This window comes from Gallus gallus, chromosome 7, assembly GCF_016699485.2.
Source record: "Gallus gallus isolate bGalGal1 chromosome 7, bGalGal1.mat.broiler.GRCg7b, whole genome shotgun sequence".
Lineage (NCBI taxonomy): Eukaryota > Metazoa > Chordata > Aves > Galliformes > Phasianidae > Gallus > Gallus gallus.
In genome coordinates, this window is record NC_052538.1 from 34,974,553 (window position 1) to 34,995,483 (window position 20,931).

Below are 20,931 nucleotides of genomic sequence, written 5' to 3' on the forward strand. Positions count from 1 at the left end.
AGGGCACAAAAAAAAAAAAAAAAATCAGAACCCAAACAGGCTCGCATCTTCAGTGTAATTATAGGAAAATTACTTTGTTTAAAATACTCATGCTGGGTAGCGAATGGGAAAGAATTGTGCCATGCTGTTACGGTATTGTTGAAATGAATTTCACGCTGCTTAACTTTAGCCAAGCAACAGAGAGGGTCTGGGCTGAGGTTCGGTTTGTTGTGTTGCTCTGTGGTTTTAATTAGCTGCCTTTTTCCTTCCACGAGCTCCCAAACTGGGAGGCTTAGGAAGCCAATAACCAGCGCTTCTGAGCGGAGCACTTTGCTTTTTGCTTCTTTGTTCATTTTCCACTCTTTCTTTCCCAGAAACCTTCCTTCAGCTGCTAAAATCTCTTCCTCTCTTTATGTTATGGTAATTAGAGGTCTTTTCCAACCTCAATAACTCCGTGTTTCTTGCAGCAAGGACCGCCTTCTGAAATGACACACCTGCCCGAGCAGCAGTAAGCTATTCCATATTGCTGGGAATATCCCAGTAAGAAAAAGCCCTAATTCTCTAAATACTGTGCCCTCTGTAAATAGCAACTCCTTTCCCAAAAAACTTGCAATCTAAAAACCGTACACGCTGAGAGCAAAATAGAAGTGAAAGGGCATCTTGCTGTCACCCACAGAGGTAATTTGGGATTGGAACTTAATTGCAGTGATTAGTGCAGGGCAATGAGGACTTCCCAGGTCCGGGCTGGACTGTGTGGCAGGCACTGAGCACACATTCCCAGGCAAACCGGGTGTTTAACCACTGACACATAAAACTGGGTATTAGCCTGTGTTTAAAATGCACAAATATTGTGAGGGGACAAGGCGTACCTCTCATATCTCAGAAGATCTGCAAGGAGCCATGGCACACAGGCCCACCAGCCCACCGAGGTTCAGCGTGGGCAGTGAGACCAAGCAAACCCCAAGGGTACAGAGAAAGCTGGGCATGCTGCGGGGTAAACATCTCCCTCCATATCGCCACTGTTGGGGTCAGCTGGGAACGCACTAAATTGCACCAGGCAGAAATGCAAAGGCAATGCCTCACATCCACACTCCAGACATTGGAGTATTTTTTGCAAAGACAGCACGGTCTGAATGTATTTGCCCAAATTTTTGTGACTACCACAAACGTATGACAAACCATTTGAAATCTACACTGTACAACAGCACGACAGCTATTTAGAGGGTTAATAAACAGAAGCTAGAAACTCCAAGTTACAATCTTGTTTTTTAAGCATTATCTCAAAATGGATTCTTAATTAAATGGCTTGGAAGAAGCAAGAGCTTAATACCTCCCATTACTGGCATCCCGTAAGCATTCCAACAAGAAGAAAATCCCCTAGGAATCACTGTCGTACCCACAATGTCTATGAGCTGGCAAAAGCAATACAAGAGGAAGACACCGAGAGCCGACTCTGCAAAAAGCTCCATCCCTCCCAACATCCTCACATGCAATCAACAATGCAGATGTGCACTAAGAGCAAACAGCTCCAGCTGAAGCACCGGGATAATACTGTTCACTCAAAGAAGGAAAAAAAGCACTGTCAGGAGAGAAACCTGCCAAAATCTTGAGACAACTCAAAACCCTCATTTAGCCTTAAGCTTTTGCTATTATTTTGGGATATTCTGTAAGAGGAACATCTGTTCCAAAACACGTTACTGTGTCAGGGGTTTTGTCGATGCCCTACAAATCTGTACTGAGATGTAAGCAGGAAGGCAGGCAGGGAACGTGTGCGGTGCTAGAGTGAAGCCAGGGCATGGGCAAAGGTCTGAGTGTACCCAGCAGAAATAAGCATTTAAAGATCTATAGCAGCAAAAGGAGAATTGCAGGTAAAGAACAAAGTCCAAAAGATGCAATTCTGAAGCAGAGTGGCTGAAAGCGTTTTTGCCACAAGACCCTGCGAGCCCACACAGCGCCAGCAGGAAGGGCAGGCTTCCCAGGTGCACCCTTTGATTTGCACGTTTTCAGTGCCATGAGTTCGGGTGTTTGCTGTCAGCTCTGGGGTTGAACCTCCTCTGGGAGCCGGTCTGTGTTTGGCTGCAGCGCCTGCTGTGCACATCCTGCTTCCTACCTGCTCAATTCAATTGCTGAAGGGCTCTCCCCCTGTCCATTCCGTAAACCCCAGTTTGTGCCATCGGCTTCATGAGGCTGCAGCACTGTTGTGGTGTGGCAAAGCAGCACCTCGGCCTGAGCCCAGCATCCTGCTCCACACACCTGTATCTCAACTGCCCTAACACCAGCCCCTCAGCATCTTCCCATACTGCAGCCCTTGGATCAGTCCGCAAGCTGGAAAAGAGCTGCGCAAACCACGGTACTGAAACAGCAATGCCAAATTAGTAAGAGGTACCCAAGAAGTAAGAGGGAAAAAGCATTGAGCCTTATGTCACCCCAAAACAGTTGTCAGCAGGGTGCTGCTCAGCAGCTCAGCCACATCCCCACCGCCTGACCAGAGGGGCAACCAGCAGCTGCTATGAGGAGAAAGCAGACAGGAGCGAGGTCTGGCTTGTCCCCATGGGCAGCCTCAGTTCCTCACAGAGCAAAGCACTCGGGGCCAGGCTGTGTCAGCAGCACTGCAGAGCACAGGCAGAGCGGGGTTTGCTCTAGGAGAAAAGAGGGAAACAAAATGAAAGGGGGGGAGGTGGGGGGGGGGGAAAGGCCTGTCAATCCCCAGAGACTGCAGCATGGATCCAGGCAGGCAGCCACTCCGGAAACCACTGTGATGATTTGCTTCTTGAAAAGGTTTGATGGGGGAAGGATGGCTAATCTTCCTCCAGCTGCTGGGAATGCACACTGCTGTGAGCAATGCAGAACTGCAGTTGGGTGATGAGGCAACACAATCACTGGGAGGAAGTATGTGATGGCTGGAAGAAATGAGCAGGGATCAGGACTTTGGGGCTGCACCTCCCTGACATACATTACTCTAGCTCCACTGAAACCCAGGCACTCGCTTTCATCCCCTAGCTCAGCTCTGGCCCCAAATTTCACTTAATGGCACATATCAGGCCGTCCTGGTTTGGAAGCAATCAGCAGCAGCCCAAGCAGGATGTACCTCTCACAGAACTGCTTCCAGCACAACAGTGCCACAGTGGTTTTATTTACCTACTTTGTTTTTACCCTGAGGATACAAAGGTTTCCTCTTCTTCATGAAAAGGAAGAGATCCTAATTTTATTAATAGTTTCCGCCGGGGAATGGAAAATATTGGGTTCTGACACCAAATCAATCTCAGTAATCTTTTATAAGCAAAAATACCCTAAGAAGCACAGAAGCGCAGCGCCCCCGGGTGCACACCTGGGCACCTTAGCAATAGGTTTTAGTATGTTGCTTAGTATTATGCTGTCACCCTAATGACAATCACAGCTATCCCCCAGGTCTCATGACTGTAACTTCTAATTGGGTCAATGCTAGAACATGCCTGGCCTGCAGCAGCTAACGACCCAAGATGTTTTTGTCTTCAGATGTATAAAACCAGTGGCTGAGGATCAACCAAAGCATTCAGAGCCCGGGGCCGCACGCACAAGCAATCATTGGACGTGGTGATTTCATTCCTGGCTGCCCTCAGTTAGTAACAACACTATCAGCAAAGCTCTCCTCCTGCACGTGTCTTCTCAGTATGACATAAACTCGTTGTTTTCCATCTCCTATATGTATACAGAGCAGTTAGCAGGAGGCAGGATACCCTTCTCCATGAAGCACGTTGCTCTGCACATGAAACACATGAAAATGTGGGCATGGTGCTGATGGGTCGGGGTTGGTGATCTGAGATGTCTTTTCCAGCCTGAATAGTGATCCTATGCAATACATGCAGCCCTGGAGCTGTCAGTGAACATTCCTCCCATGCCAATGCAGTTTGATTTGGAGAGTACGCACAGCACCAGGCACTCCTCCCCTCTCTCAAGAAACAATAGAGGAAAATGAGAGGCTCAGAAAGAACATGAAGAATAGCCAAACACACTGGGAAAGCGTGTGGACAGAGGGAGAGCAAAGCAACAGGGAAAGCTTTTGTGGGTGGGGGACCCATCATGCAAAGCCCTCACAGCAATGGCTGCCCAACACAAAGCCCACATCGTAACCGAATGAGTTAGGAGTGGGAGATCCAGCACCTCTGTTTTAAAGAAAGATGAAAGGGTTTTACAGTGGGAAGGAACAGGTTTGATTCAAAGCCACACGATATACCCAGAACAGAGGAGCTGAGCTAAACTTTTAATGATGTCGTAAGTATTGAAAATAGATAGAAGTCTTCAGTGCCGTTACAACTGATGGCAGCACCAGCACTACAAATGACATCCAATGCCAATTTTCAAAGCCAAAGTCAAATTATTAACTCAATTCAGCAGAACAACGTCTGTGCATCCACCACCACCCCATAAATTTTCTATGTCTAACGGGAGGCATTCCAGACTGCGGCTCTTCCTCTCCTACACTCCCACTCACGCTGCATGTTTACATACAGTAGACCTAATATAATAAAGGGAAAGGTTACTTAATGCATCACTAAAAACCCGTTCTAGAATGTAACACGAGGCACCAGAACACTTCCTATCGCTCTGCTCCTTCAGACAGTACATAAACAACAACAGATTTCCCCACCATTGGACTTGGGTCCCCTGTGAGCTCTGCCATAACTGACACTTCTTCACCAGCATCAGATGAGATCCTGACAGATTGTTCTGGAAAATTACATTTAGTTGTGGTACCTCATGGCAAAGATACCTCAGCAGACAGTAACTTGCCTGAACGTGCTGTTTTCCCAAGCAGAGAGCAGTAATCCTCAGGGGATACATTAACCTCGGGGGAAGCACAGCTTAAAAGATACCATCACAAAACCCTGCACTGGAAGGGAATGTTTGTAAAGAAGCAGAGAAGGAGAATAACCATGAGGAACCCAGTTTTGTTCCCTGGGTTCTTACGAGAACAGATAAAGGACAAAAAGTTCTGAAACAGCTGTGTGACTGCACAGGTGAGCGGCCTTTGGGCTGCACCCATCCATCCCCATGGGCAGCTCCTCCCCAGGAACTGAGTGCCAAGGGCTCAGTGATGGCCATCGCCCAGCACTGAGAGCCCATGGGGGTCCATGGGAGTGGGGAAGCAGCCCGGCGTGGAAAACAACAGGAGAGGACTTGCAGGGAAAACATATTTGGTTCAAGTGGGATTGCCTCAAAATAGAAAGGCCTGCAAAGCTTTACAGGAAGTGTTAGCAGCTCGCCCAGACATGTGCCTCACCACTCCAGTGCTCGGCAAGATGATACACAGTGTTTTTTCCCCCTGATTTCCTCCATGTTGCTGCAATAAATCACATCCCTGCCAGCCTGCATTCCCCACGCTGGTGAAAGAGCACAACCGAACAGCCCCAGCTCTGTAGCTCATACAGCTTCTGCACTACCTGATGTTCTCAGGGAAAGCAACACAAGGAACGAGCCTTTCAGAGTACAACCTGTGGCTCACTGTTCTGAAACAGTCCTTTCCTATAAACAAATCAGCCCCCTTGCTGCCAAGGCCAGCTTTAGGCAGAGATGGAAAATGCAGGTCTTAGTCCTGTGTGTGTGCACAAATTCAGGGAGAGGGAAGGGAATGCAGGACCCGGCAGCACACACCGAACCACACTGCCTTGCTGCACGTGGAGAGCTGCCCAGCTCACCCCTCTCCTGGCTCAAGGACTGCTCTCTTGCATCCTCGGTTCGTGGAGGAGAGATCCCTCCCGATGCTCAGCAACAGTGATGGGCACAAAGGAGTTTCCCAGCAAGCCACCACTAAGGGAGGTGCTCCAGGTTTACAAAGCTCTGCTCTGGCTTATGAAGGAACAAGAAGCCCCGGTAAGGCGCAGCAGCCAAATGGCAGGGCACGCTGGAGCACTGCAGGGAGCTGGAAGCAGGGGCACGGCTGGCACAACACAGCCCAGCAAAGCACCGTGGAAAAATACAGACTGGGATCTGAGGGAACTTTGTGAGCAAATCTCGACAGCACCTGCAAACTCAGCACTCAGCCAGCTGAGCGGCGTTCTCAAGTTAATTACTGGATTCCAAATGACCACCAGCAGTTGTCGGGCTGTCCTGCTTGCAAAGCAATCCGTGTTTGTGCACGTGGCTGATTTTAAAGCCAGGCTCTACTATCTCTGTGAATGCACACTCAAAGGAAAAATCATCTAACAGCTCAGTATCTCACAAGCAGAATGTGTTTTGGGGAGATAGGGAAGCAAGCCATGACATCAGCAAATCTGAGGCTAAGCTTGTCCCCTTTCCATTTGTGACTTCAGCACCGAGAGCCACGCTCCCCCCCAGATGCCCTTGAGCTCAGGGAGCTGTTGATGCTTCCCAGCAGCCACATTTCCACAACCCAGATGAGCGCACTTGTGAGAAGCCCTCATCACCTCGGCTGCATGCCACGGTCACCCAAGAGGTCACCAGGAGGGGTCCCAGTGCAGGAGGACAGCCCTGGCACCAAACGTGCCATCCCACCCAGTGAGCACTTACACGCAGCTGAGTCTGAATGCACGCACTTAGCTGTTCCCCACTGGTCCTCCTCTTGGTTAGATGACACGATCACTTTGCTTGCGTTTTGTTTGCTTTCCGCTTTAATGTATTTTTGGTGGGGGAAAAAAAATCTCTATGGAAACGGCAGATGTTAATTCGTAAAAACTGTTATTCGTACTGGAAGTTTTGATTGACTGCTGCACTATCAGCCACATTACGCTTAGCAGAAGAGCAGTCAGGTACAAAGCCATGCCAGAAGTGAGCACAGACATCAGACACGGTAACAGCAGCTGTTGCTGGAGCAGCACAAGGACTCGGGAATTTTAGCAGGAAAAAGAACACAAACACCCAAGCAAACAGCAAACAAACCAACCTCCCAGCCCTGTCACAAAGGAGAAACGTTAGGCAGGTGAAGATTCATTGGTTGGGGCAATCTATGAAGCACTAATGGAAACAGATTTGAAACCGGATAAAGAAAAGTTAAGAAAGCAAATGCTTTGACAGCGTAACAGCCAGTGCAAGTTCAATACGTGTCACAGAGGATAATCTCTCATTAACAGAAATTATCTGACACGTTCCCACTGAAGACAGGCCTTAGTGTGCACTTGAGAGCAGAAGCAGCGAGGAGGTAACTGGGAGCAGCTGGCGAGCGATTCTGGAGCAACTATGTCCTAACATCAGTCATCCCTTTTGCACTCAGCATCACACAACTCACCTACATCAGGTGGGGAAACAGAACAGCTATGCTCAACAAGGAACTGTGCATCAGCAGTGAGTGAATGGCATTGCAAACACTGTTCTCCCCCTGGCACAGGCATGTTCACCTGCACACCCATCCCTCCGTGAGGAGAACAGCATGGGAATTCAAGCCCTGTGGGACCCTACAGAACCTCCACTGCTGCCCCATGGAATGAGCCCTCCTGAAGGCCACCACCACCAGGTCTAGATTACTAACGCGCCACCTTCAGCTTGAAAACTTCAGAAGGGATCCATGGAAGCAATGCTCCCACAAACACCAGAACCCTTCTAAGCCCGCTGGAAATCCCCAATTTTATTTGACAGCTGTACAAAGCCTGGTCTCAGCCACACATCACACCAAGGTGTTCCATAAGATGAGTTCAGCCTTGCAGAACTCCCCATGTTAACTGGCTCTGGGATGGAAAGAGTCAAGCTTCCATGCAGCCCTACACAGCAGTGCTGGAAGGCAGTTTATAAGCAAATGGAATGCAAAGCCTCAGTCTTGACAATTACACCAATGGGAAGAGCTCTGGAGTATAACCACCAAAAACAACGATGAAAAATATTTCTCTCTATATGTTTTGCTTATTTCTTATATTGAACCTACTGAAGTGGAAAAGATACACAGGCAAGACAAGACTGCCTTCCTTCTGCAACAGAGAGGGACCATGCAGAGACCCAACCAGCACTGCAGCACAAGCTTCCCAAGTGGCATTTGCATTTCTATAATTGTGATCTTCTGCTTAAGCAGCACTCAAAAATCTTCTGGTCTCAACTGCTGTGACAGAGAGCCTACGCTAGCAAGAGAAGTGACTGACCGGTGTGAGCAGCAGCGTGCGAACTCAGGAACAGCAGTGGGGTGCGTGCCATTGTGCTCCTGCTCCCAGCACAAGCCTGGGAAGGCCTGACGACTCTCAGCAATGTCTTCTCAAAAGCCACACGCAGGAACTGCAGACAGCTTTCACACGGATGCCACATGAAGCTTTTGCACAGCGGAACAAAGGCCATGTAAGTGCCCTGCATCTCAGCAGCCTCCTTTCTGGCACCCAGATCAAACACAGACACCAGCTAGTTCTGGCAGCAGCTTTCCCTCCCCAGGCTTGCACGAAACTTGTACCACTGGTGCACCAATACAACAGCACGGCTCCAAGCACAGCTGTCTAACGAGATGCACGACAGAAAGCCATCAGCACTGTGGATGCAATGCACACCTAGCACACACGTACTGCGGGACCACGATGCTACACCCTGCCGTGCCATGCACGCACTGCCTGATGCTGTCTCCCAGCTCCCTGAAACAACCCTGCCACCATGGGTTTCTGTATACAAGTCCCTCAGTGCCCTTTTAATGGCAGCCTCCGAAGACTGCCTACCAGGGGGTGCTTCACAGCTGGCCGGCCCTTCTTACCACCAAAGGTCTTCCAAAATCTGAAATGTTTCTGGGCACGAATCCCACTGAAACGTTTATCTAATTTGTTGTGATATGGAGCTTGAATTCGCTCAGTACCTTTGAGTGAAGCAAGTACATTGTTGGCTTACAAAGCAGTAAATGAGACATCCTGCTTCCCCAGTGCCCCCAGAGCCCCTCTGGCACTGGCAGCAGGCTGCAGAGATAGAAAAAAGAGATGGAAGGAAAGCAAAACAAGGCTGGACGCAGGCTAAAGACCCAGAGGAGTCAAAAAAAGATAATACAGATCATATGCAAGGCTTAGGGGCTGGAGAAAAAGCAGCACACAGTTAAAGCAGGGCACAAAAAGACAGGTAGGAGACAAAGGCGTGAATTATCTGCCATCCCAAAGGATGGAAGAAAACAAGATGGAAGGGGAACTGGCATCAGTAAGCAGAGGGGCAGGCACACAGTGAGCACCACAGGCCACCACTGGCTGAGCCCATCACCGTGCAGCCAGCAGCCACCTCCACAACCACTGCTGCAGAGGAAAAGAGAATTTCATAGAAAATGTGGTTTCTTATGGAAAAGTTCTGTTAAAAGTTTGTTTCTGAAGAAAATGGAGTCTGTGCTGCAGCCCGAGGCTGCTGGGAGGTTCTGTGCCGACACACCAAGCAGCACGCAGATCTTTCCTCACCATAAACACCATAACGTGGATCAGTCCTCAGCTGGGAGGATAAGACCATGATTTTCTCATGCAATGGACATCACTGCCTGAAGCACCTGTGCTACAGGGGCTCTGCTGTCCTCCTCTCTTGTAATCAAGAACATAAGATGCCTTTTTAATACAAGGCAAACAGGTTTTCAAGCCCCAAACAGTGACCTGGTTTCCAATAAAGCTACCCAAAGCACTAAAACTAACCCCAGTGTCCCCCACAATAGACAGGGGAGGGCAACAAAGCCACAACTTTCATGAGGACGATGTCCCACTCTACAAAAGCCCGAACTCTGTGCTCATTGCAAGCCTACTCACAGCTATGCAAGTTGTTTACACCTCTCTTTCTGCTGTTCTTCAGCATGGCAAGTGCTTCCTGCATACAACCACCGTGTAATTTTCCTCCTCCAAAAAGCCTCGCACTAGCTACTGCATCATCTGCTTGGCATTAATCATCACAGCTGGTAATGGATTGTAATAGCCATGCACACGCTGAACCCATTTCTTTTTCTAAATGTAATATAAATAACTACGTATTTTTGCATCCGTTTCATATATACACACAAACACACCATAATAATAACTTCAGATGAAAAAAAATACATCATTGACGTATCAGTTCACTCTTAGGAAAACACCATCTTTCCTCCTGGATTGAATAGGAAAGAAGGGCTGCCTGGGGGAGCCCCGGCACACACCCAGCTGCCCTCCGAGGCCATGGGATCCTATGTGCCCCCCAGCTGCAACACAGCCCCCACTTTGGAGAACACTGCAAGTACAGCCTGCCAGCAGAGCAACAAAACACACCATGTCCCTGTGGTAGTTCACATTTCTTGCAGTGTTCTCTGGGAGTTTCTTACATGGGGCCACCACAACAGGAAACTGCTGCATGAGTTTCCTAAGGGCAAATACCTACTTTAGGAAGATGCTAACTGTACTAGAGTGACTCATCTTGGTATGATTTATTTTGTGCTAAAAGTATTTCAAGTAGCACAAGTACTCAATCACACCTCCCTGTGCTTCAGGGGATGAAAGTACAGCAAGTCCAGGATAGCAGCTCCCATCTCACAGAAGCACAGAATGGTTGGGTTGGAAGGGACCCCAAGGATCACGAAGCTCCAACCCCCCCCCCCACAGGCAGGGCCACCAACCCCCACATTTCATACCAGCCCAGGCTGCCCAGGGCCCATCCAACCTGGCCTTGAGCACCTCCAGGGATGGACGGGGCATCCACAGCCTCTCTGGGCAGCTGTTCAGCACCTCGCCACTCTCATAGCAAAGAGCTTCCCCCTGACATCCATCCTTCCTTCAACTTCAAACCATTTCCCCTTGTCCTGCTGTTATCTGCCCTTTCAATGAGTTGAAAGATTTCCTTCAATTCAGCAGCTGCACCTTCCAGCCCTGGAGCCCACACAACACTGACAGCTCTTCTTCCTCTTTGCACGCTCAGTTATTTTCCCTTAACCACAGGGAAGCACCATTCTACCCTTGATTCAGCTTCGGCTGTATTAATTGCATTCCACAGGCTCACTCTGGCTAGCAAGCAGTGCTCCTGTGCCGCACCACTCTACCTATTTGCCAGCATGCTGCCCCAGCTGGCACTCCCAATTCATGAGTCAGAAGCCCCAGTAACAACACAGCACGGTGCTGCAAGCAGGCACTGTGGGAGCACAGAGCAAAGCAGCACCTGGGAAACGGAGCCTGCCTGTGTCTGTGCCTCTGGGGATTACGGCTCCACGGCTTTTCTGCACGGCTATGAGGTGCCTGTGCCGTTCTCAGGGTTTGCTCTGCCTTATTCTTAGACAAAAGCTGAAATTCCCACCTATTCCCACGATTCCAGAAGTCTATCAGAAGCATTCTTCAACGCTGAGAGACCGTGAAGTTCAGCACCGTTACCACCAACTGATTAAGAGAGCATAAACAAACCTCACAGATCACTTCTCCTTCCCGCCGGCGGCCGCACACAGCTGACGGCCGTCGCCCCATCCCGGCAGCGCTGCAGCCCGCAGATCTGCGCTCCGCCGCCCCGACACGAACCGCTCCGCCGAGTTACTGAGCGAGGAGGACGCGGAGCACCCCCGGCTGTGCTGCACGTGGGCCGCCACCTCAGCAGCGCCCGGAGCCCAACCGGACGCGGGGCTGCGCTCTTCGGAGACCTTTAAAACCCGGCTCTCCTACTGCGCGCACCAGCCAGCAGCGGGACCCCTCAGCCCACCGCCGCACTCCAGTCTTCCCAAGAGCGCTTCGGAAAAGACCTGTTTTACCGGCACGTGCTGCAGCCGGCAGTGAGAAGCGGCCAGGGATTCCCGCTCTGCTTCCCAAACCCCCGCACGCAGCAGCGCCCCGCGGGGTCCCAGACGCGGCTCTGAAGGACCCGCCGTGCCGGCAGGCGCTCGGCGCGGTTCTGAAGCAACCGCACAGCGCTACGAGGGCGAGAGCCCTCTTCCCAACGGCCCCGGAGCGGCGCAGCTGGAAGGGACGCGGGCACGGCGGCACGAAGGGCTCCGGCACCCCGGAACCCGGCGTTCCTCCCCGCCCCGGCAGGCGCCGCAAAGCACCGCGCCGGCACGGACCGCGCCGAGCCGCTCCCCCGCTGTCCGCAGACCCCGCATCGCGCGCCGCGCACGTCCGCACTGACGCACCCTCCGGTCCGCGCGGCGCTCCGCCGCTCGGGGAGACGGCCGCAGCGCCTTACGTAACGCGGCCGCCCCGCGCCCGGAGCCCGCGCCGCCGCTGCCCGGCCGGGAACGGGGGAGGCGGCCCGGGCGGGAGGGCAACCGCGCGTTACGTAACGGAGCGCGGCGCCCCGCGGCACTCACCGCCTCCGAGTCTTCAAATCCATGCAGGTACAAATTGTCGTACATGGAGCTCCGCGGACGCCGGGCGCCTCTCGGGGTGCGGAACCGGCGCTGCGAGGGGGCGGCGGGGGCCGAGAGCGGGCGGAGGCCTGTGCGGCGCGGGCCCGAGCCTGCCCTCTCAGCGCTGCGGACGCCCCAGCCGCGCGGCGCCGCCTCCCGCGCCCACCGCCGCCACCGCCGCAGGTGCCCCCGCCGGCGCCGCACCGCCCCGCAGCCCCCGGCCCGCCTCCCGCCGCGGCCCGCTCCCCGCGCCGCCGCGCCGCCATTGGCTGAGCGGCACGGCCGCCGCGCCGCCATTGGTCGAGCCCGGCCGCCGCCGCGACGCCATTGGCTGCGCCGCTCCGCCGTCCGGGGCGCTCCGGAGCATCGCCGTCCCTCGGCGCCTCGGCAACCGGGCAGCGGCGCCGGGAAACGGGCGGCGTCGGGGCGCCTCGTGTACGGGGAGAGCTGCGGAGAACGGGGCGCTCCGCGCTTTCCTCCACCCCTGCCTCCTCAGCCGCTCTGCGCTGAGGAGAAGCGGTCTCCTGGAGGCGACCCCGGCCGCCCCCACCGCTACGCGCTCTCTGTCCGCTCCGCGGGCACCGCGCTCCGTACGGCTCCGGGCAGCGCCCGAGCGAGGGCAGAGCCGCCCGGCCCCCGCATCGCCTCTGCGGCGGCCAGAGGGCCCGAGCCGGACCTGCGGCTCCCGAGCCTGCAGCCTCACACCACCTCTGCTCCACCTGCAGCCTTCAGGTGTGAATTATCCCCAGTACGGCACGCAGCGAGGTCTGTGGGACTGCACGGTGCCAAGGAGCGCTGCTGCTACTGTGGTACGCAGATAACAGCGTGAGGAGAGAGAATCATAGAATCACAGCATGGCCTGGGTTGAAAAGGCCCACAGTGCTCATCCAGTTCCAACCCCCTGCTATGTGCAGGGTCGCCAACCAGCAGCCCAGGCTGCCCAGAGCCACATCCAGCCTGGCCTTGAATGCCTGCAGGGATGGGGCATCCACAGCCTCCTTGGGCAACCTGTTCAGTGCGTCACCACCCTCTGGGGGAAAAACTTCCTCCTCATATCTAAAGAGCAACAAAAGTGGAGCTCTGTGAGTGGGGCAGCGGGCAGTGAGGCACAGAGCCGCTGCTCCTGGTGCACCGACAGCAGTGAGGACATGGGCCCTGGCCCGGCAGTGGCAGGCCTGGTTGTGGAGCTGCTGCACACCCCACGGAGCAGCAGCACAGCCCGTGCCAAGCTCAGCGTGCCCGAAATAGCAGCGTCTTCTGCCGGGCGCTGGGAGGGTGTCTGCTTATTATAGATTTTAATGTAAAAATAATGGTGTGAAGGCTTTTCTGATGAGTAATTTCTCTTCCGCTCTAGAAAACGAGTTTTCTCCTGATGTTCTACGGTGGAGCTGCAAACAAACAAACAGAACAAACCCCACACGGCAGGAACTGAAAAACCACACGTTTTGGCCTTATTTAAAACCAAATCAGGAAAACCAATCCTACCAGAGCTCTGCCCTGGGCCTCTAGTTCTGCCTCTCCTGTCCAAGAGCCGCCCGCATCTGTGGGTATCGGCCACACACACACCAGCCCTCAGTGTGCCAGCGAGGTGAGCAATCCGTGTCTCTCAGCTCCCATCTCATCTGTCACCACGCACTGCTTCTCCTTCCCCAGCCTCATGGTGGGCAAAGCGTAATGCTACGTGAGCTCACTGTGAGCCAAAAACTAGGCAGGACACACAGAGAAATACGTCTTTTCTGTATGTGTATTCCTGAATACCTCAGGAATAGTTCACCATTTACTTCCTAATGCTATTAGAAGTATTCCAAATCTCATCTTTCGTACAACCCGACCAAACTCCCCTGCGTTCATAAGCACTTCCCATCTTTCCCATTTGTTTCACCTTGCAAAGGCTTAACTTCATTCTGCAAAGTGACGGCTGATGCCTTGGGAAGAGTCTGACAGACACCTCAGCAAAGCCAAAGGTGTTATTCTTCCCTTATTATCAGTTGCTGATCTCCTCAGGAACTCCCAAACATGACAACCAACCTTACTTCCCATCTCCTACCTCCCTGTGCTATCAGTGCATTCCTTGCTTCTGTCCATGCAGCCCCCTGCTCTGCAGATGCTGTGTGCCTGCAAGTGGAAGCACCGCAGTGCTGCTGACCATGGGAGAATCTCATTGGTAAAGTTTAGCTCTCCTGAAGTGTTTTCCAGGGTTGAACCCTCAGACAACGAACCCTTCCAAGGAATAACTTCATCTCCAGGCCACGCAGAGAGCTTGCTGCCAGCGCTAAACCAGCAGACAAAGCACCCGTTAATTAACAGAGGATCTCAGATGGCTTTTCAGAGGTCCATTTCATGCAGAGCAGCACTTCTGTCCAGTGCAGCAGTTGTTGTGATGCCAAAAAGCACACCTTACAGCTGACGTACCCGGCCCCTTCCCTGGCCATGGCTGCCCCACAGCCTGCCCTGCCCCCCTGCTGCTTGGAGCTTCCTCCCCCTGTGGGTGGGTCAGGGCTGGAGAGCACAGCCTGCAGGCTTTGGGGCACCCCGTTAAGCAGACAGAGGAGGATTTCAGTTTCTGAGACCGCCTTTAAGGTTCTCTTCCAACTCCCTTGACAGCAGTTAATAGACGGGTGCTTAGGGCCAGAGCTACGCAGCCGATCCCTCCTCCCCACCTTGGAGATCTGTGATGTTCCATACTTAAAGAAATAAATACCTCGGCGGTGGGAGACTATTAAAATTTAAAATGGGAAGGAATTTCTAAGTGCAACATCAGAATCATTTGTCAGCTCAAAATAAAGGACGGATCTGAAATCACAAGGAGGAAAAAAACCCGTGCCTCAACTTCACATAAATTCGTAATGAAATAATTTAACTCAGAAGGCAGGGGAATTGCTGTTTGATTTCCACTACTTACATTTCACACTGTCCTTTCAAGATACAGAGGTTATTAAAAATATATATTTAACGACTCGACTTGAAAGGCTCCTAAAGGACGCCATAAAAAGCCAGGCGGCTCATTAAATAGGGATCGCATTTTGAAAGATGTAAACAGAAGGGACACCACGACCTGCTTCAGGCATCTGCCTCCCACCTCAGCCCCTGGGCGTCGCAGGGCAAGGGCTGGTTTGCAGAGCACAACCCTGGAAAAGCCAGCCCGTGCTTCACCACCAGCATCACCTCGATAGCCACAGGCTGCAAGCAGCTGTGATACACAGGAGCTCCAAATCAACACAGCCCCCTCTCCTGGGTTTAACTTACAGCATAGCTTGGTGCAGGCAAAAGGGAAAACCAGCTGCAAGCTCAACCTTTCCAGGCAGCTTCCCAAACAAACAAACAATCCACTGCAGTAACCAAAGAGGGGCATGCGGTAACTGACGGCTTTGTGAGATGAAAATCCTCCCTGGCCTGTTTCTGGGAGAGAATGCAGGCGCTCTGATAATACCAGGCAGGGAATGTCACCGCCTCAGGCCACACAGGAAGGCTCTGGGAGCTGTCAGCTCTGCTCTGCATCTGGCTAGCACTGCAGCAACGGGCATCCAGCACACGTGGGTTGTGTGCACACGTGGGGCACACCTGGTGACAACGTGCAATGGGCAAATGAGCCGAATTAAGTGTTTTTAATCATATCATAGAATCACAGCATGGCCTGGGTTGAAAAGGACCACAGTGCTCATCCGGTTCCAACCCCCTGATGTGTGCAGGGTCACCAACCAGCAGACCAGGCTGCCCAGAGCCACATCCAGCCTGGCCTTGATCAATGGTGTCAGCTGCTGCATTATCCATCTTGCTTGTATTGTTCAATTTGGTTATGATATTCATCTTCAGAGAGTGGCAAATAGGTATTTTTGAGCAGCCTGCTCTCCACTTGTATGGGGTTTTATTATGGTGCATTGCAATCTCTATTAGCACGTGGGCTATTCCCCAGTGAGGACTGCTGTCCTCTGGTGATCTCAGCAGGACTGCTGTGAATTAGGTTTCCTGTGGACTTACTGCAATATCGCATGCAGGGAGCATTCATCATCCTTTGATCTCAGGCCACAGCTCTGCACGTCCCCATGGGCACCGCCTTTGAACAAGATGCAGACAGACGATCACAAAACAATCTGGTTTCCATAGGACCCACCTAATGTGTCTGCTGAGGATGTGTAACGAGTCCATACAGCTCAACAGTGAAGGCATTGGACTGAGGGCCATGTGTTGTTATTGGTTAATTAAACGACTCCTCCTCCTAAGGACTTATTACAGGCTTCATTAGAAGCGTGCAGGTAAAAGGACAGGCTCAGTGCTAATTAAGCTGCTCCCGGTGCTTTGAACCAACGTTAGCAGGCAATGGAGAGGAAGGGAAGTCAGAATAGCCGAGCATCCCACAGACCTCTCAAAGAATGGGTTCCCTCCAAGTCCTCCAATGCCATTTGGGATTATCCACATTCCCTTTTCTTCTGATTAGAACCGACCCTTTTGGAAGCACAAAGAAAAAAGGACAAATCCTGTGTGAGACACACATCCATACAGGTCCAGTATTAATTGCCCAGTCATTTCTGAGCTATTCAAACGTGGGAGTGATGGTTTTCCCAGAGCATGAATTTTGTACAGAACCTCTGGAAATTGTGTGCGAAGCCCAACCAAATGATTACACAATCCAATGGCAGCACTTGCACCGTTCTTTGAGGAGACGTAGCAACAAACTATTTGCTATTTGAATACACGCACAGTAACCGGATTGCCAAACCAAGTAAATACCTCAGCACTGCAGCGTGCAGAGCCAGAATCAAAGTCAGTAACTTCTGTCCCCTTTGTACTTACTTTCGCTGTGGGTTGTGCTGCTGCTAGGGCAGTGTGCCTGGTGCTGCAGGGCAGCACACCTCCACACCCTCCCCCTGCTGCGGAGCTGAGGACGGACACGAGGCTGCATGAGATGGGAGGAGATGCGCCCCGATGCAACAAACCCAAACACTGCCTCCATAAGGATGGACTGAAGTTCTATAAAGGCTCTTTTACTCCAACGGTAAGGTTACAGGGCTGGACTCGTGGCATTACTACAGAGATTGAACCCACTCCTTCTAGCATCTTTCAGCACACAACACCTCCAGTATTTATCAGTGTATTTCATCCAAAATGTAAGCATTGGGTTTGACCTTTCAGTGCCTGAATTTCGGGTCCTGATGAAAGAAATTCCTCTCCCCACGTGTTGTTCTTGCTGAAATCAGCACAACAGCCCAAGTACACATTTCTTTAATATAAAGGAGGGGGGCTGTCAGCATTCTCCAGCAATCCACCAAAGGCTGGACTTGCTTCCATGGCACAGAAGGAGGCCAGCTCCTCACTCTTCTATGCTATTTAGCATAGCCCAGTTCTTCATCCTTCTCCCTCTACAGCAATCTATTTTTTCCTCTCTATTTCTCTGTTTTATAATACAGATTAGATAAGCACATGGTTGTAGCAACAACAGCTTCTGCCTTGGGGTGGAAGTATGAACAAGACAACCTCTTGAGATCCCACTAACCTCCTTTTCTAACATCTCATGAGCAATGAGAACTGGATGGCATCTGTGATGTTTCACAGTCTTAGAGACAGCAGATAAATAAGGATGTATTTATGCTTCAAAAGAAAGAAGCACTGTGGCGTTTGGGGTATGTCCTGGTGCAGAGGATCCTGTGCATTTAAAGGTTTAATTCAAAGAGAGACCTGGATGGTATGCTTTAATTCCTTGAATTTCAAGTGATAAATTAGCCTGGTAGGGTCTAATTTGACAGTTCTGGAGGAAGTGAGGTGCCACCTATACTGAAACACATTTATCTAGCACTGTTATGTAAAGGCTGCTATAATTAAAGACAGTGTGAAGACTTCATTGCCACTTTCTCTCGGTTTAAAGCACCTACAATGAGAGAGGTAACCTGACTACATCTGTAGGTATCCTCCCTATTTAACCAGAGCGTGTCTGATAAAGAGGAGTGGATTATCTCCACCTCCTGAGGCAGGTATCAATGTCCTCTCAGGTTTTCATAGCTCGAGACAGCCCTACTGTAATTATGGCTTCCACTGGTGCACAGAAACGAGCGTGGCAAATCTGAAATGACCTGCAGTATATTGCAAGACACAGCCGATGGCATTGCCACTGCATTAACAGGGGTCTCCCTCTCAAGAACTCAGGACTTGCATTGCAGAACCTGTGTGGATCTGTGGGCTCTGAGCAGGCTCAGCAATCTCCCTCCAGCAACATCCATCCATCAGCAGCACGCAGCATCCACCAGGCCGAAATACCAACTGCCTCCACCAACCTGAAATGACAGTGCCTTATGGCTGGGGCTGTGCTGTGGCTCTTTGTTGGAAGGAAGATGCAGGGATTGTTTTCAGAGGAGATGCACATTTATATCTTCCATGCCAAAAAGCATCCCGGCCAGAGGATTAAGCATTTGTTCTGTTTCTTATTTTAAGCTCCTCTTCTCTTCTTATGAATGTTAATCAATCTCCTTAACTGCCATAAGTGCTGATGCTGAGCATCGCTGAATACCACTTTAGCCTGCAACTGATGAAATTATGGGAAACTATCAATAAAAGCCAATTAGTAACCTTATGGGAAGCTGGTGCTACTTTACCCAAGTAGCTGAAGTTACCCCTGCGTTCTGGAAAGCCTCATCAGCGCTGAGACACCGCCCTGCATGCCAAAAGAGCAGCAGTTCCCACCTGGGCCGGGGAAGGAACGCCCCACTGCTGTGGGAGGCTGCAGGGCAACGTGCTGTTCACATCCTCCAACACGTGTGCAGCCCAGAAAGCTCCCAGACACTGCACATTTCCCAAAGGCATTCAAAAACTTGCAGTTCTCACAGTAAGCGTTCACACAGATGTGACTGAAAGATATTTCTCATAAACCACAAGTACCCTGTAATAACTCCTGAGGGAAAACGAGGCCCAGGCTGAGCAGTTGGAGGTGGACAAGGATGGCCCCGCCAGCTAAAAACGAACCACCGATGTCTGCAAAAAGCATCACTTCACTGCAGAATTTTCCATTTAAAAAACCCTACAGTTCCTGTTTTGCATTTAGACCAAGGGTGTATAAAAAGCAGCCAGCCAAAGAGCTTTCAGGCCTAGAGCTAAGGAGCACTTCTGTTGTTCTTGCTAGGAGGTTAAAGGGAAAAACAAGGAAATAAAGCCAAGCAAACTGACATAACCTTATCTGTACTTTGCTGCTTCTCCTTGGGATTTGACAGGGATGGCTTGATTAGCCTGTTGATTTTACTGCATCTCCTTATGCTTTATAATCCCATTACCATACTGCAAGACAGCACTTTGAATTTCATGGCAAGGGACTGTGGGGAGCTTCAGTTTGTTTCAGCAGATTTCCATGACACCCATCCAAATGGAGAAGCTGATGCAGAAACAACTGATCAATGAACAGGCAGCCACTTATCCAACCCAACGTCTTTAAATATTTAGTCAGGACCGCTGAGAACAGAGTGGAGAAAAGCAAAGATTCAAGGATTTTACTGCCTATTTAAGCAAGAGGAGCCCTTGCCTGTACAGTCTCTGAGAGTTCAGCTCATCCGCCCAATGAAATGATCGATTTGGGATACTCTCATCATCCTAAAGCAGAACATAAAGTCTGTGTGAGAAGCCTTGAAAATGATGGCTGCTCATCACCACCATGGGACTCTCCTGGAACGCATAAGCCAGTACAAGAATCCTAAAGCATATTCCTAACACGCTTTGTTTTGAGAGGCGCAGAGCAGCCACACAGCCCCTCTCTCTCCCAGCCCACCCCCCTGGGCAGGGTCAGTCTGCACGGCCGTCCCAGGTTGGTGTGACCTGAGCCCAGCGGTGCTCAGCACCAGCAAAGAAGGCAGACAGAACCCAGGATGTGGGGTCATCTGCATGCAGGGCCACAAACACCTGCAGCTCTCCCTTCATCGGTGATAGGATGAAAGGCAATGGCCTCGGGAGCTCCAGGAGAGGTTCAGCTATTGGCACAGCTGTCCTTGGAGTGGGGGTCAGCATCCCTGGGGGTGTCCCAGAGCCGTGGGGATGTGGCACTGAGGGATGCGGGCAGTGGGCATGGGGGGGTGGGTGGGGTTGGGGATCCTAGAAGCCTCTTCCAACCTTAATGGTTCTATGATTCTAATTTCTGTGGCACCCAAACGTGCTCTGCATGGCAGCAGTGCTGTGTGAGCCCTTGTGCAAACCTGGGGCTGTCGGGAGCACTAAAAATACCTTCTCCTCTTCCTTACAAGAGAGAACAATTGTAATTATAGAAATCCTTGCGGCAACGCAAGGTATAGGTATGAAAAGCCCTGTGTGTAAAGGGGGTTGATGCATGAGGAGCTGCTAAAATAGAACAGGATCTGTTCCTCAGCTTCCAGGCAAAGATGTCTGAATTCACCTGTAAGCCTTTAACATCCCCAGTTGGTAGCAGTGCACCAATGGTGTTAAGATGCCAGTCTGAAAGCTTGGGTGTCATTCAGAAGCTCCATCAGACCACGTAATTCCCGATGCTCTGAACGCTGATACCAACACTAGTATTTTTCCCCTGCCTCTTTCATGCGGTTGTTACATACGCATCATCCCCAGCCTCCCAAATCCCACAGGCACGCATAAGAACAGAGCAGGATGATGAGTTGATTCCGGCCCTCTCGACAAGATCCTTACAGAGACTACTTTAAACACAAGAAAGAAAACCCCTAAATAGATTGCTGAGAGGAAAGTTACGTCCCATATGTCAAACTGCCTACGAGACAGCAAACAGCAAGAATAAATGGAGAAAGGCC

The 20,931-nt window shown here is 51.3% G+C and overlaps 1 protein-coding gene and 1 long non-coding RNA gene across 12 annotated transcripts in view; one reads left to right on the forward strand and one right to left on the reverse strand.

The window, feature by feature from the left end:
* Nucleotides 1–20,931, reverse strand: part of CACNB4 (calcium voltage-gated channel auxiliary subunit beta 4) — a 76,678-nt gene that overhangs the window by 38,647 nt on the left and 17,100 nt on the right. For 6 of the 11 annotated variants that reach the window (NR_131210.2, XR_006939787.1, XM_046943393.1 and 3 more), the window contains exon 1: nt 12,146–12,327. The exons of 2 other annotated variants lie outside the window; for them this stretch is intronic. Coding sequence is in view for 7 of the 9 variants with exons in the window: in XM_046943393.1 (XP_046799349.1) it covers nt 12,146–12,190 (45 nt within the window). In the remaining 2 variants the exon portion in view is untranslated. Of the gene's footprint in view, nt 1–11,252; nt 12,328–20,931 lie in introns of those variants that run through there. 3 more of the 11 variants (XM_046943398.1, XM_046943401.1, XM_046943395.1) reach the window with 2 other exon arrangements.
* Nucleotides 12,578–20,083, forward strand: LOC101748276. Its single transcript, XR_212707.5, has 3 exons — nt 12,578–12,993; nt 13,539–13,772; nt 14,274–20,083. It is a non-coding gene; the product is annotated as an uncharacterized LOC101748276 (long non-coding RNA).